Source organism: Felis catus, chromosome B4 (assembly GCF_018350175.1).
Source record: "Felis catus isolate Fca126 chromosome B4, F.catus_Fca126_mat1.0, whole genome shotgun sequence".
Lineage (NCBI taxonomy): Eukaryota > Metazoa > Chordata > Mammalia > Carnivora > Felidae > Felis > Felis catus.
Window position 1 is genome coordinate 136,519,876 of NC_058374.1, and position 13,843 is coordinate 136,533,718.

At 42.6% G+C, this 13,843-nt stretch overlaps 1 protein-coding gene across 2 annotated transcripts in view; it reads right to left on the reverse strand.

Moving 5' to 3' along the window:
• Window positions 1-13,843, reverse strand: part of EFCAB6 (EF-hand calcium binding domain 6) — a 248,861-nt gene that overhangs the window by 153,161 nt on the left and 81,857 nt on the right. For both annotated transcript variants that reach the window (XM_023257575.2, XM_023257574.2), the window contains exons 10-11: window positions 10,688-10,812; window positions 2,851-2,999 (exon numbers count right to left, since the gene is read on the reverse strand). In XM_023257575.2, coding sequence (XP_023113343.2) covers window positions 2,851-2,999; window positions 10,688-10,812 — 274 coding nt within the window. The remainder of the gene's footprint in view (window positions 1-2,850; window positions 3,000-10,687; window positions 10,813-13,843) is intronic.

The window sequence follows — 13,843 nt, forward strand, 5'->3', positions numbered from 1 at the left end:
TCGGGCTCTGTGCTGACAGCTCGGAGCCTGGAGCCTGCTTGGGATTCTGCGTCTCCCTCTCTCTCTGCTCCTCCCCCGCTCGCGCTCTGTCTCTGTCTCTCGAAAATGAAGAAACGTTAAAACGATATTCAAAATATCGTACTTGGGTATTCGCTTGCTGTTGTTCCCTTGTGCCCGGTTCTACTGGGAATTCGGGGTGACAGGGGGCACGACTCAGAAATCCCTGGGTCCCTGGTCAGAACAGGTTGTCACAACAGTGCAAACCTGGCTGCCCTTGGCATCCTGACAAGTACATTCTGAGCGTCCACGGTGGTCTTCATAGCTGCCATTCCTCTGCTGAACCCCGTTGCTGTGCGACTACTTGGTATTTATTTCCATATTCCTAGCACCTCCCACGATATCTGGCAGAGAAAGGGACTCAATAGGCCTCCATTCAAATGATAAGTTGGAAGACTATGAACCCAACAGGATGAGTGTCTACAATTGGCATTCCCATTGAAAAAGCACAATGTAAAACCGTAGAGGTACTTCCATTACAAACACGTAAAAATGATATATGTATGTGGATACAGGTGAAGGGAATGTGGAAACACGAACACGGTAACTTCGGTATAGAAGGTGTATTGTGACTTTCTGCTCCTCAGTTTCATTATTGCCATTAAATTATGACTTGTGTAATTTTGAAAACGAAATACAAAGAAATGACTATATGGCTTTTAGTTATTCAGCAGAGCAATTCTTAAAAATCGTCACCATGTACAGGCAGAAAAACAGCTGTTTTCTGAGCCACGGGAATACTCACTCCTAGGGCCAAACCTTGCTTTTTACTCTAGAAGCCAGAGTGGCAATACACAGGGCTCACCTCTGAGAAGGAAAGAGGAGGCTGTGGAGAATGGGTCTAGCTGGCCTCACTTAACAGTATTTCTTCCTTCTCCTCCTCTCTTGCCTCTCCTTTCCAGAGAACCCGAGGTGTCCGCCAATTATCCCGATCCTTAGAGAAATGGCTGATTCCAGGTTGAGGGCAAGGGATGTCCCAGAAGAGCCAGGAGCATTTTGCCATGTCGGAAAGGAAGAGACCTACTGGGGACAATCAGGGTCACACCAACAGGTCTCGGGAGCCAACTGAGGAGGTCCCGCTGGCCAAGATGGAACGACTGAGTATCAGTGAGAACAATGATGAACTGCAACACATCAAATATGTTTCCATTCATGAGTTTGTGGTAACTTAGGAAAAGCCACTCACTGCTCGCCTACGGAGTATGCTAAGGAACCAATTCACTATTTTGGAAGGTGGTAAGTGAAAGGACATTGTGCCTTTCTTAGACCAGCTGTGTCTCACTGTCGCCAAGTAGTTGAAGAGGGAAAGCTTTCATTACAGAAGCACTCCAACCAATAAAAGAAGAAAGGATAGATGTGAAATATCACCACCTTATAATCCCCAGTGAATTCGTGGAGAGAAGTACTTTCAACCATGGCTGCTAACACCACGAAAAGAGAGACAACCAGTCCACATTCGCTGCCACTGCCTATGAAGTATTGTTGCCAGAACAACTGAACAGATATCTGTGTATCTATCCATTTAGGGGCAGGAGAGGGTGGGACAGGGAGACAGGAGAACATGTTAATGTCACTGTAGATGTCGGTTGTCAGATGTCAGTTGCAAAAAACTCCAGGTAATAGACAATCCAGACTTCTACAAATGCGTCATAAAGGAACAAATTAACAAATGGAGAGAGACCCTACAGACCAAAAAAAAGAATTGTGGCAAATCAATCTATTGTAATGTACAGACCTCATTTGGATCCTGACTCAAACTGTAAAAGAAAATCTGGGACAATCTGTTAGATTTGAACCCTGGCTGGGTATGTATTACTATTATTGATAATTCTATTAGGTGTGAAACCAGTATTTCCACCATGTTCTTTTTTTTAAATTTTTTTTTCAACGTTTATTTATTTTTGGGACAGAGAGAGACAGAGCATGAACGGGGGAGGGGCAGAGAGAGAGGGAGACACAGAATCAGAAACAGGCTCCAGGCTCCGAGCCATCAGCCCAGAGCCCGACGCGGGGCTTGAACTCACGGACCACGAGATCGTGACCTGGCTGAAGTCGGATGCTTAACCGACTGCGCCACCCAGGCACCCTTCCACCATGTTCTTAAAAAGACTTCTTGGGGCGCCTGGGTGGCTCAGTCAGTTAAGCATCTGGCTTTGGCTCAGGTCATGATCTCACGGTTCACAAGTTTGAGGCCCACGTCGGGCTCTGTGCTAACAGCTCAGAGCCTGGAGCCTGCTTTGGATTCTGTCTCTCTCTGTGTCTCTCTCTCTCTCACACGCTTTGGATTTTGTCTTTCTCTCTTTCTCTCTCTCTCACATGCTTTGGATTTTCTCTCTCTCTCTCTCTCTCTCTCTCTCTCTCTCTCTCTCTCGCCTGCTTTGGATTCTGTCTCTCTTTCTCTCTCTCTCTCTCTCTCTCTGTCCCTTCCCCTGCTTGTACTCTCTCTCTCTCAAAAATAAAACATTAAAATTTTTTTTAAAAAAAAACGTCTTATCTTTTAGAAAGACATAGTGAGATCTTTTCAATGAAATATGACGTCTGGTATTTGTTTCAAAAATATCCAGGGTTAAGGAAAAATGGGCAAGAAGATAAATGATTGACCATGAGTTGACTGTTGAAGCTGAGTACCTTAGTGGATTCATTATATTATTCTCTTTACTTTTGCATGTGTTTGAAATTTTCACTAAAAAAAAAAGTAGAAGACATTAATAAAAAATAAATGAAGCTGTGCCGTATTCTCCTGGCTGACGTTTGGGGGGAAAAAAAGTGTCAACGAAACAATGGGACTCTTACCTCTTCATTAACTGGATAAAAATCCTCCTTGGTAATCGGTACACAAAGGTGTCGAAGACAATCTTTAGGTAATTCAAAGACACACAGCCACTTTTGGAGGGGTCCCCTGCACTCAGGGCTTTTTCAACCTTTCCATAGGACTTGGAAAGCTGCAGGGAATAAAAATTCGAGCATTGCATTCACAGACACCCACTTCAAGCGCTATTCAACCAGCTTATTTTTACCAAAACCTCGTCACATTTTTCCCCTCCAAAAACTGATCAAAAAGGTTATGGTGGCATGTACTGAACTTCAAATGTTTAATTGATGAGCTCGCTACAGAACACTATCCCCAGTCACCGCTACTCAACTGACAGGGTAGACAAGTTTCTCCGGGAAAAACAGCACATATAATAGCTCCACCTCAAATTTCAGAGCTAAAAATATTCGCTGGATGTGCCAGTTTGATACATCTTTCTTAATATACTTTCAAGCCATTCCTACTGTGAGCCCATGCTACGTGTCTCTTGATTAAATCAGGTCAATCAAACAAAAAAGGCGGCGACATTTTATTAAGAACAGAAGTAGCTTTCAGAGTAAAGCAACTCATTAATATAAAGGCTGCATAAACAGAGCACACGTTGTGCATTTCTTTAATTCTTCTTCTTCTTTTTTTAAATGGGGAATCTCAAAGAATCAGGGTGAATGAGTTTTGCTTTATGGAACTTCTAAAATTCAGTAGAGCCGGTTAACTGCTGATTTTTATATGACTCGTAAAAATACTATGAAGATGGGTTTTATTTCCAAAGGTTTTTCCTGCTGTTTATTATTGAGTAATAACAATATTCTCCAATATTTCCAACCCTCTTCACTTTGTCTGAATTCGGTCTTTCCTGACTTCAGTGAGAAACAAAATAACCATCAATTTGGGGTATAAGGTGACTTTCTTAGAAAAACAAACAAACAAACAAACAAACAAACATAAAACCTGCTGGAACACGGAAATACATGTACAAGAATCTCTACCCACTATAGGAATAAGAAGCAGATTTATTGACATTCCCATAGCTTGCACAGGAACGTCAGAAATCTAACGGGAAAATCTTTAAAAATATTTAGAGAATCTCAGGGCCTAGACCTCTTCGAAAGTTGCACAGAACCAACCCAAAATGTGCCTGCATCTGCCCCTCTCTCTTTTGGGGAGGTGGGTTGACAGAGAGAAGCCAGAGCCAGATGTGGGGTATAGCCTCGCTGTATTTACTGGATTAATGAAATCCACTTTAAATATCTTGATGACATTGGTCTCCAATGAGATTTTTTTCAGGAGCATGTTTCTGACACCATCAAGAGCTTTTAGGAAAAAAGCAGGGTAGGAAACAGAAATAGTGTCTTGGTGACATGATACCAAGGAATTTTCAATGGTTACTCTTTATAAAAGGAAATTTTCAGTGGTTACTCTTTATAAAAGGAAAAAAAAAAAAACAAGCAATTCAGCAAAGTAAAAAGAAGGACATAAAGATACTTGGAAGTCTCTCCATCCAATTTTTGTTACATAGTGTTCCAGAAACTCTCGTAACGATCATATAAACATACTACTTTATAAGATTGGGATCATGGCTATACATCCAGATTTGACAGATTTTTTTTTTCATTTAATAATATGTCATGAAATGTTTTTCTGTAAGCACTAATACATATCTACATCATGCTTTTATTTTTTATGAAATTTTTAACGTGTATTTATTTTAAAGTTTATTTATTTATTTATTTATTTCGAGAGAAAGAGAGAGCAGAGGAGGGGCAGAGAGAGAGGGAGACACAGAATCCGAAGCAGGCTCCAGGCTCCGAGCTGCCAGCACAGAGCCTGATGCAGGGCTCGAACTCAGGAACCATGAGATCATGACCTGAGCTGAAGTCGGACGCTTAACTGAGCCACTCAGGGGCCCCTCTACATCATGCTTTTAAATGATGCATGGCACACCATCACATTATTGATAGACCAGTAAAAAGGACACCCATTTTCTGTTTGTACATTTAATTTCTACAAATGCTTCCCTGATCCCCAATCCAGATGAGGTCCCCCTTGTTATTCTCTGTTGTAACACCCTGTCTTTTTCTTTATTTATCGTGTTTGTGAATGTGTTTGTGTAACACCTCTCCCCCGATGTAAGTTTGTACAATCTCCATGAGAGCTGAGTGTGTCTGTTTTGTTCACTCATAATTACCTAGAATAAAGCACGATTTGGCATGCTGGAGGCATTCAATAAACATTTGTTTTAAATGAATATATTTTTACCAAAACTGTTAATTTTTTTCATGTTTATTTTTGAGAGAGAGAGAGAAAGAGACAGAGTGCGAGTGGGGGAGGGCAGAGAGAGGGGGAGACACAGAATCGGAAGCAGGCTCCAGGCTCTGAGCTGTCAGCACAGTGCGCACACGGGGCTCAAACTCACAAACCGCGAGATCACGACCTGAGCCGAAGTCGCACGCTTCACTGACTCAGCCACCCAGGCGCCCCTTTACCAAAAATGTTCTAAAGAAGGGTTGCAAAATGTCAAAAGCTTTGACACATCAGTAGGAAGGCACATAAAGATTAAAATGATAGCTCAGACGTCATTCTAGCCACATCAGGATGTAAAAAGGTTAAAGTCTAACACATTAAGCGTTGGTGAGTAGGCAGAACGACAGGAATTCTTTCTCATGTGCTTCCGGTGGGACTGTATATTGGTATTTTGAAACACAATTTGCAACTGCAGGGAGCCTTGGTGGCTCAGTCAGTTAAGCATCTGACTCTGACTTCGGCTCAGGTTGTGATTTCACAGTTCCTGAGTTTGAGCCCCGCATCCGGTGAACGTGAGTCCCACTTTGGGTGAGCTCCACTTCTCTCGCTCCCTCTCTCTCTCTCTGCCCTTCACTTGTGCCTCCCCCCTCTCTCAAAAAATAAAAAAAAAAAAAGAATATAGAGTGGACTGATGATACACGCATATAACTCTAGAAAGTGATACGAAAACTCATTCCACTGTGGAGGGAAATTGAACAGTCAGAGCACATAGATAAAACAAGTTCGATACTGCCAGTTAAAGCTGAGGTGCACGTCCCTTACAACCGAGCAGGTAATTCCACTCCTAGGTGTAAGCTATTCCTAGAGAGATGTCTGTGCACACGCCCCAAAACATACGTATGTAACCACTCACAGCGGCATCATTGGGATCAGCACAAACCAGGAAGCAATCTAAACATCCCTCTGTAAGAGAATGCATCATTTGTGTAGTTGCAGATGATGGAAAACTGTAGAGAAGTGAGAATAATAATTCAGCTCTATCAAGAATGGGGGAGGGGCGCCTGGGTGGCTAAGTCAGTTGAGCATCTGACTCTTGATTTCGGTTCAGTTGATTTTGGCTCAGGTCATGATCTTGCAGTTTGTGGGTTCAAGTCCCACATCAGGCTCTGAGCTGACAGCATGGAGCCTGCTTGGGATTCTCTATCTCCCGCTCTTTGCCTCTTTCCTGCTCGCTCGCTCTCTCTCTCTCTCTCTCAAAATAAATAAACTTAAAACCTAAGCACAAGCAGGATGAAAATAAGTGGTTTTGCAACTATAGAAATTTGGAAAGAAAGGAAGGAGAGAAGGAAGGAAGGAGGGAGGAAGGAAGGAAGGAGGGAAGGAGGGAAGGAGGGAAGGAAGGAAGGAAGGAAGGAAGGAAGGAAGGAAGGAGAGAAGGAGGGAAGGAGGGAAGGAAGGAAGGAAGGAAGGAAGGAAGGAAGGAAGGAAGGAAGGAAGGAAGGAGAGAAGGAGGGAAGGAAGGAAGGAAGGAAGGAAGGAAGGAGAGAAGGAGGGAAGGAGGGAAGGAAGGAAGGAAGGAAGGAAGGAAGGAAGGAAGGAAGGAAGGAGAGAAGGAGGGAAGGAAGGAAGGAAGGAAGGAAGGAAGGAAGGAAGGAAGGAAGGAAGGAGAGAAGGAGGGAAGGAGGGAAGGAAGGAAGGAAGGAAGGAAGGAAGGAAGGAAGGAAGGAAGGAGAGAAGGAGGGAAGGAAGGAAGGAAGGAAGGAAGGAAGGAAGGAAGGAAGGAAGGAGAGAAGGAGGGAAGGTAGGAAGGAAGGAAGGAAGGAAGGAAGGAAGGAAGGAAGGAGAGAAGGAGGGAAGGAGGGAAGGAAGGAAGGAAGGAAGGAAGGAAGGAAGGAAGGAAGGAGAGAAGGAGGGAAGGAAGGAAGGAAGGAAGGAAGGAAGGAAGGAAGGAAGGAAGGAAGGAGAGAAGGAGGGAAGGAGGGAAGGAAGGAAGGAAGGAAGGAAGGAAGGAAGGAAGGAAGGAAGGAGAGAAGGAGGGAAGGAAGGAAGGAAGGAAGGAAGGAAGGAAGGAAGGAAGGAGAGAAGGAGGGAAGGAGGGAAGGAAGGAAGGAAGGAAGGAAGGAAGGAAGGAAGGAAGGAAGGAGAGAAGGAGGGAAGGAAGGAAGGAAGGAAGGAAGGAAGGAAGGAAGGAAGGAAGGAAGGAGAGAAGGAGGGAAGGAAGGAAGGAAGGAAAGAAGACAGATCAGGCAAAAGACAGAGAACCCAGTCTAAGGAAACATAATACAAAAAAATATAAACACGTGATCACCTACAAAGGTTTCGTGCCATAAAAAGAAACTAAGAGGGGTGCCTGGGTGGCGCAGTCGGTTAAGCGCGTCTGACTTCAGCCAGGTCACGATCTCGCGGTCCGGGAGTTCGAGCCCCGCATCGGGCTCTGGGCTGATGGCTCGGAGCCTGGAGCCTGTTTCCGATTCTGTGTCTCCCTCTCTCTCTGCCCCTCCCCCGTTCATGCTCTGTCTCTCTCTGTCCCAAAAATAAATAAACGTTGAAAAAAAAAATTAAAAAAAAAAAAAAAGAAACTAAGACTATGAATTCATTATAAGAAAAGCTTGAAGTCAAGATGATAAGACAATGAAAAAGAAGGGATATTGCAAAGCTAGGAGAATTGAGAACAAAAATAGTATCATTACAGGACCTAATAAAGAAATTAGAAATAACAGCATAAGACGCAAGTCTGAGTTAAAATTAATAATAAAGGAAAGGCTTGAAAGACTCCAAACGAAGGCAGGGGAAAAAGGCTGAAGGCAAGCTGGGAGAAGGCGGCAGCTGTCGAGGACGACGATGACCCAGTGTGAGGGTAACTGGGAATAACACCGAAGGGAGGAAAGATGCTGCGAAGGCAGAGGGACAGAGAGCAGGAGAGGATTTTAGTGACACAGGAGAAGTTTTCTGGAAATGACGGACTGAATCTGTACCTCAAAAGAACACACTGCGTTCCAGGAAACTTTGACCTAAAATGCTCCGTGCCAGTATGGCTTAGTTTTGCTTTTTAATTTCAAGGATTAAAGAGAATATATACTTTAGGCATCCAGGTAGAAAAAAGGAATTACCTATAAGGGGGAAAAAAAAAATCAGTGAGCTCAGGCTTCTTCAGGACACCCAATGCCAGGGGCGCCTGGGTGGCTCAGTCAGCTGAGCATCCAACTCTTGACTTCAGCTCAGGTCATGATCTCACAGTCATGAGTTTGAGCCCCTCGCTGGACTCCGTGCTGGTGGAGCCTACTTGGGATTCTCTCTCTCCCTCTCTGTCTTTCCTCTCCCCTCCCCCGCCCACACACACACTCTGTCTCTGTTAAAGTAAATAACTAAACTTAATAAAACAGGAACAGAAGACAACGGAGCAAGGCTTACAACATCTTGAGGAAAAGAAAGCAAGATGGAAGAATAACACCCGGCCAAGTGTTTCTGGTAGAAAAGTAAGGGGCAGACAGTCTCAAATATGAAAAAAACAAAGGGAATAAAGCCCCCATGAGCCTTTCTTAAGGAAATTACTTGGCTATGAAATCCAGCCAGCCAAAAAGTAAATCGAAATAATGAACTCAGAAAGGGATTAACTACGGTAAACGCTGGCGAATAGTCATGTGTCTTAAACCCACGTAAATACACAACGAAGGCCAAACGACCGGGGAAATTATAGGACTGGAATAGAATGTAAATATCATGGTAAATCCTGGCTAAGAACAAAATAGAAACAACAAAACTTGTGAGGTGGGAAGGAACACCGGGAAGCGAGAGCCCGCCCGTACCGCCTGCGATCGAAAGATCCTTCAAAAACACCGTAATTTCTGCAACTCTTAATGGCTTTCTTAATTCTCTTCTTATCTCAAAGTCCCTTTTGGGACCTGATATTATCTTGTGGTAAAGAAATATTTATCCAAAGTACAGAAATATCTTCAGCTTCACTTGAAGACAGCACTGTCAGCAAGGACTTGGATTTAAACTTGGCCCAGGCCTCACTGGCAGGGGAACTCTAGACCCGTCATTAAACCTCTCCGTGCCTCAGCTTCCTCAAGTTGGAGCTGGGATGATAACAGGGCCTGGCTCACGGAGCTGCTGTGAAGACTGAGGAGGACCCTGCCTCGCACCCAGCGGGCCCCACAAAAGGGTTAATTACGAGGGTGGAGGGGGTGGTGATGTCTCCTTTGCTTCTGGTAAATTCAAAGACATTTACGTTAAATACATCTTATTTGTAAAAGAAGCATGATTCTCTTCTTATAAAATTATTTCTATCTATGTATCCACCCACCCACCCACCGAGGCAGTCATCCTTCTATATATATGAATAAAGACGGGCCGAGAATTATGTTCACCAAATGTTGCCTTTGATTATTTCTGGGCGGTGGATTTTGAATAATTTATACTTTCTTCTTTGTACTTTTCAGAATTGCTTACTTTTTTTGTAACACTAATGTATTTTGTAATGGTTCTGTTTTTATGAAAACAATAAATTTATTAACCACAATAAGAGAAAACAAAGCTTTACTAATTTACCAACACAATATTACAGACTCACTTCTCCAACACCTTGATCAACACTGGCTTCTGTTAATTTTTTCCTCATTGACATTTTTCTACTGAACACCTTACATTCGTTTTTAAAAGCTCGACGCACCTTAGTCTGTGGTTTACATGGCACGTACTTTGTCAAGTTTATCATTTGCTTACACAAAGTTTTGCTGTACAAAAGCTTTTCATTTTAATGTAATCAGATGTAGCATCTTTTTCTTTATGGTTTCTGGGCTTTGCATCATGCTTGAAAGGTAGTCTCGATTTCAAGATTAAAAAATTTTCACCCACAGTACTTTTAAATTTAAATAGTTGATTCATACAGAATTTTGGTGTGAAGAATGGCAGGTTACAAGCTTTTTCCCCCCCTGCTGGCTAGTGAATTTTTCCAATAATAATTACCCAATGAGCCACTCCGCATCCCTGCCACACTTTACTGGAATGCCTGATATCATATGCTGAATTCACAGACACAGACTGATCCATCACCCAACTATTATCTTAAGTCAATTTGAATGTCAGATGGTTGTACCAGTGCCATACAGGCTTAACATACCTTTATATTTTTATGTGATATATTGTTATGTGGTCCTCTATTACTACTTTTCAAAAGAAAAAAATATATATGTATATCCATCCAGATATAGGGAGAGCAGACATTAATTTTGAATCTTCCAACCCAAGAACCAAAAAAGACCTCTTCATTTACTCAAGTTTTCCTTTATTTTGCTCAATAAAGATGCCTCACGTCCTCACAGGAGTCTGGAATCTTCTTCACCAGATTGACTGCGTGAGCAGCACAAAAGAGATATGTCGGAACCAGCCTCTCAGCACCAGTACTGTTACGGACAGGCTGTCACGACAGGTTGGAGGAGGCCTCAGGGTCCCAGGAGGTGGAGGCAGGATCCACACGATGCCTAGAAATAGCGTCCAGACCTAATGGTTTTCCACAGCTGTCAATCTCCTGCGCTCGCACTTTAGAGAACCCGGGCGTTAGGGAGACACTCTTACCTCCTGGCAGAAGGCCGTCTCAACTTCTTCCAGGGAGCAGTTTTTCCAGACCTCTTCGGATGAAACAGAGCTGTGAGGGCACTCCCTTTTGGAATTTTTGACGGATTGACTCTCCCAGGAGACCTCTGTTCAGACAAAAGAATTTTCGTTTATTGACGGTGTCAAAGATCCGTTTGAATATTCAGTGTTTCCTGTTCATCTTCACCTGCCTGGCAAAAATTTAAGACTTGAATGAACCAAAAGCACGACGAACTATGTACTAAATGGTGTTGAAATGACTGGCAGAACATTTTAGAAAAAAAGTTAAATTAATCTACCTGCTAGCTTGTGCTGGGATAAACCTTAGGTAAACGGTACATCGAGTAGAAGAATCAAACCGTAAAAGCAGAAGAAAGTTAAGATGAATATTACACAGAACACAATCTCTGGGTGGGAAGTCCTTTCCGAGACACACATTACAGCCCCGAATCACTTAAATAATGGATCTGCCTGACAACATCAATATTTTTCTTGGTTTGGTTAAAAACACACACTCCCAAATCACAATGAAAGAAACGTGAGAAAAACTATAGGTTAATTACCATGATGCATGAGTAGCTCTTACAAATCACTAAAATAAATACTCAGTAGAACATAGACGCAGGTTGCAAACAGGTAATTCACATAAAAAGAATGAAAAATTCCAACAAATGCACAAAAAAGTACTGAACTCATTGGTAACCCAAACTCTAATTAAAACAAGTTAACGGTATGTTTCCACTTGTCAAATAGGCATGGATAAAAGAGAATAATAGGGAAAGAAATCAGTCCTGGCCTGTGTATAGAAAACTTGGTAACTGAATACTTTTAAATCTCCTTTTAGAATTTTACACGAATGGAATTATAGGACCGTCCAACAAATGTATGTGGGTAAGGATATTTTCTGCACTGTTTAAAGACTCACAAAACCGAAACAATTTAAATGCCCATTAATCGAGGATTGGTTTTATAAATCATGGTTCACCAAGCCTATAAAATACCACACAGACATTAAAAACAAAGGTGCCTGCCTAAGTTAATGAATATGGAAAATTTTCCTTCATATATATTGTATCATGATTGAAAGAGATATTATTAGCATAATTTAATTTTCATTTTAATACTTATGTTATGTATTTGCCTGTCTATCCACCCTCCCATCCACCCATCCACCCACCCAGCCACCCACCCATCCATCCATCCATCCGAAAGGAAATCTAAGAGGATAGTACACCAAAAAGAATACAGTGGGAGGATTCAGGGGGTAGGATTACGGGGATGGTTATTCGTGTTCTTGTGTTTTCTGCCTTTTTTGCAGGAAACATGTATTACTTTTATAATAAAAGAATGAAATAAATCTACAATATAGCCATTTTCTTTCTCAAAGTCGACTACAAAGAATCACAAATGGTTTCCCAGATTTATTTCCTAAACTGTCTGCAAATACGCTTCACTCAAATTAAGCACACTTACAACGACTCAGCTGTAGTTAACAAACTGCCAGTCTTCTGGAATCCCATTGTCTACCTCAAAGAAAAAAAAAAAAAAAAGAAAAAGAAAAGAAAACAAGGGAAAAAGAAGAAGAAAAGCAGCCTCCCCCATCTGGCTATGTAGTGAAATACAAAGCCATTCTTCCAGAACGTGGTCTGGAATTCTGTGGCATCAGTGAGCCAAGTGCTTGAAACTGGGATCTCAGAACGCACACACTGCAAGAGCCTCGTCGAGAGACGGGGAAGCCGACCCACAGAACCAGGGTCTGACTCGGCTGGGCACACAGAGGTCTCCAGTCGGGCTTTCTGACACTGCGCCCTGGCGCGGGCTCCACTCTGGGGCACTGGTACTCTGATGACAGTTCTCGGGGACACAGGGCACATCAAGGGAAACCCATCCGTGCTCTGTAAACAGGATGCCAGGGTCTGGAGGATGGGGGCGGGAGGGGGGGTTGGGGTGTGAGGCCTGCCCTCGGGGAGCTCACAGTCCAGGGACCCGTGCAGCTATTCTGCCACCATAAGCTGGCTATGAAGCTCAACCAAGCCACGTTCAAGGGCACCTCTCTCGTCACAGTTATGCCAGGCCTCACTCTTCAGCCGGGCGTAACAATTCCCACCACCTGTTAATGTCCCCAGATTTCCTCTGAAGGGTTCTTGCTGATTTGAAATGGGGTAAAGAGGAAATCCAAAACTTAAGGGGGGGGCATTTATGCATGTCATAGATGCAGCAGCAGGAAACCCACCCCCAAATGTCACTTCTTCAGGTGCCAACTAGATAGTGCCCTTGATAAGCAAGATGATGATGGCTTGTTAAGAACACCAACATAGCAAAACCAGAAATATGCAAAATCAACAGGAAACATAGTTCTATACATTTAGAAAAGTCAAAAGTCACGATGCCTGCAAATATATGACATACTGCGTCCCTGATAAGAGGTAGCAACAGCATCAAACCCACCAGCAGCTCTTGGTAATAAGTCCTTATAGGACCCATTTTCCCCAAAAGGGAACCTACAGAAGCAGATTTTATTCTTATCATTTCTAGTTCATAGATAAGAGAAAAAAGCAGGAGTTCATATGAGAAACAGAAACAGATATAAAGAAGTATGTGGAATTATGTGCTTACTTAAGAGAGTGAAATTTTAGGAAAAATGCACTATTATTGCTCTCTTGAGCATTATTTTAAAATTATTTTAAAACTATTTTAAAATTTTTTAGATTTTTTAAATTATTTAAAAATTTTAAAATTTAATTTTAAAATTATTGCTCTCTTGAGACTATTTTCCCCAAACCACCATGTAGAAAACAAACATTATTAAAACACTAGTAAAGATTTCACTCTAGAAAAATCAGAAACAGTCTAGAATTTACTTATCCGTCCATGTGCTTCACGGCTGGAGTGCCAAGAAAAGCATTTCTCAGTGGAAGCTCCAAAGTAAGATTCAGAAAAACCCTGAAAACAGTACGAAGGTGAGGAGGACTCACTTTGGATCCAGCCACTGACTCTGCAGCCTTCCAGGACGACCCACACAGGCTTGTGCTTCTGGGTCCCCATTTGCAAGAAGAAATGGACAGAAATGCCACAGAGTTTGCCCACAAGATGCTCAGTACACATTAGCTACCTATTGGTGGACGAGAAATGTTTTAA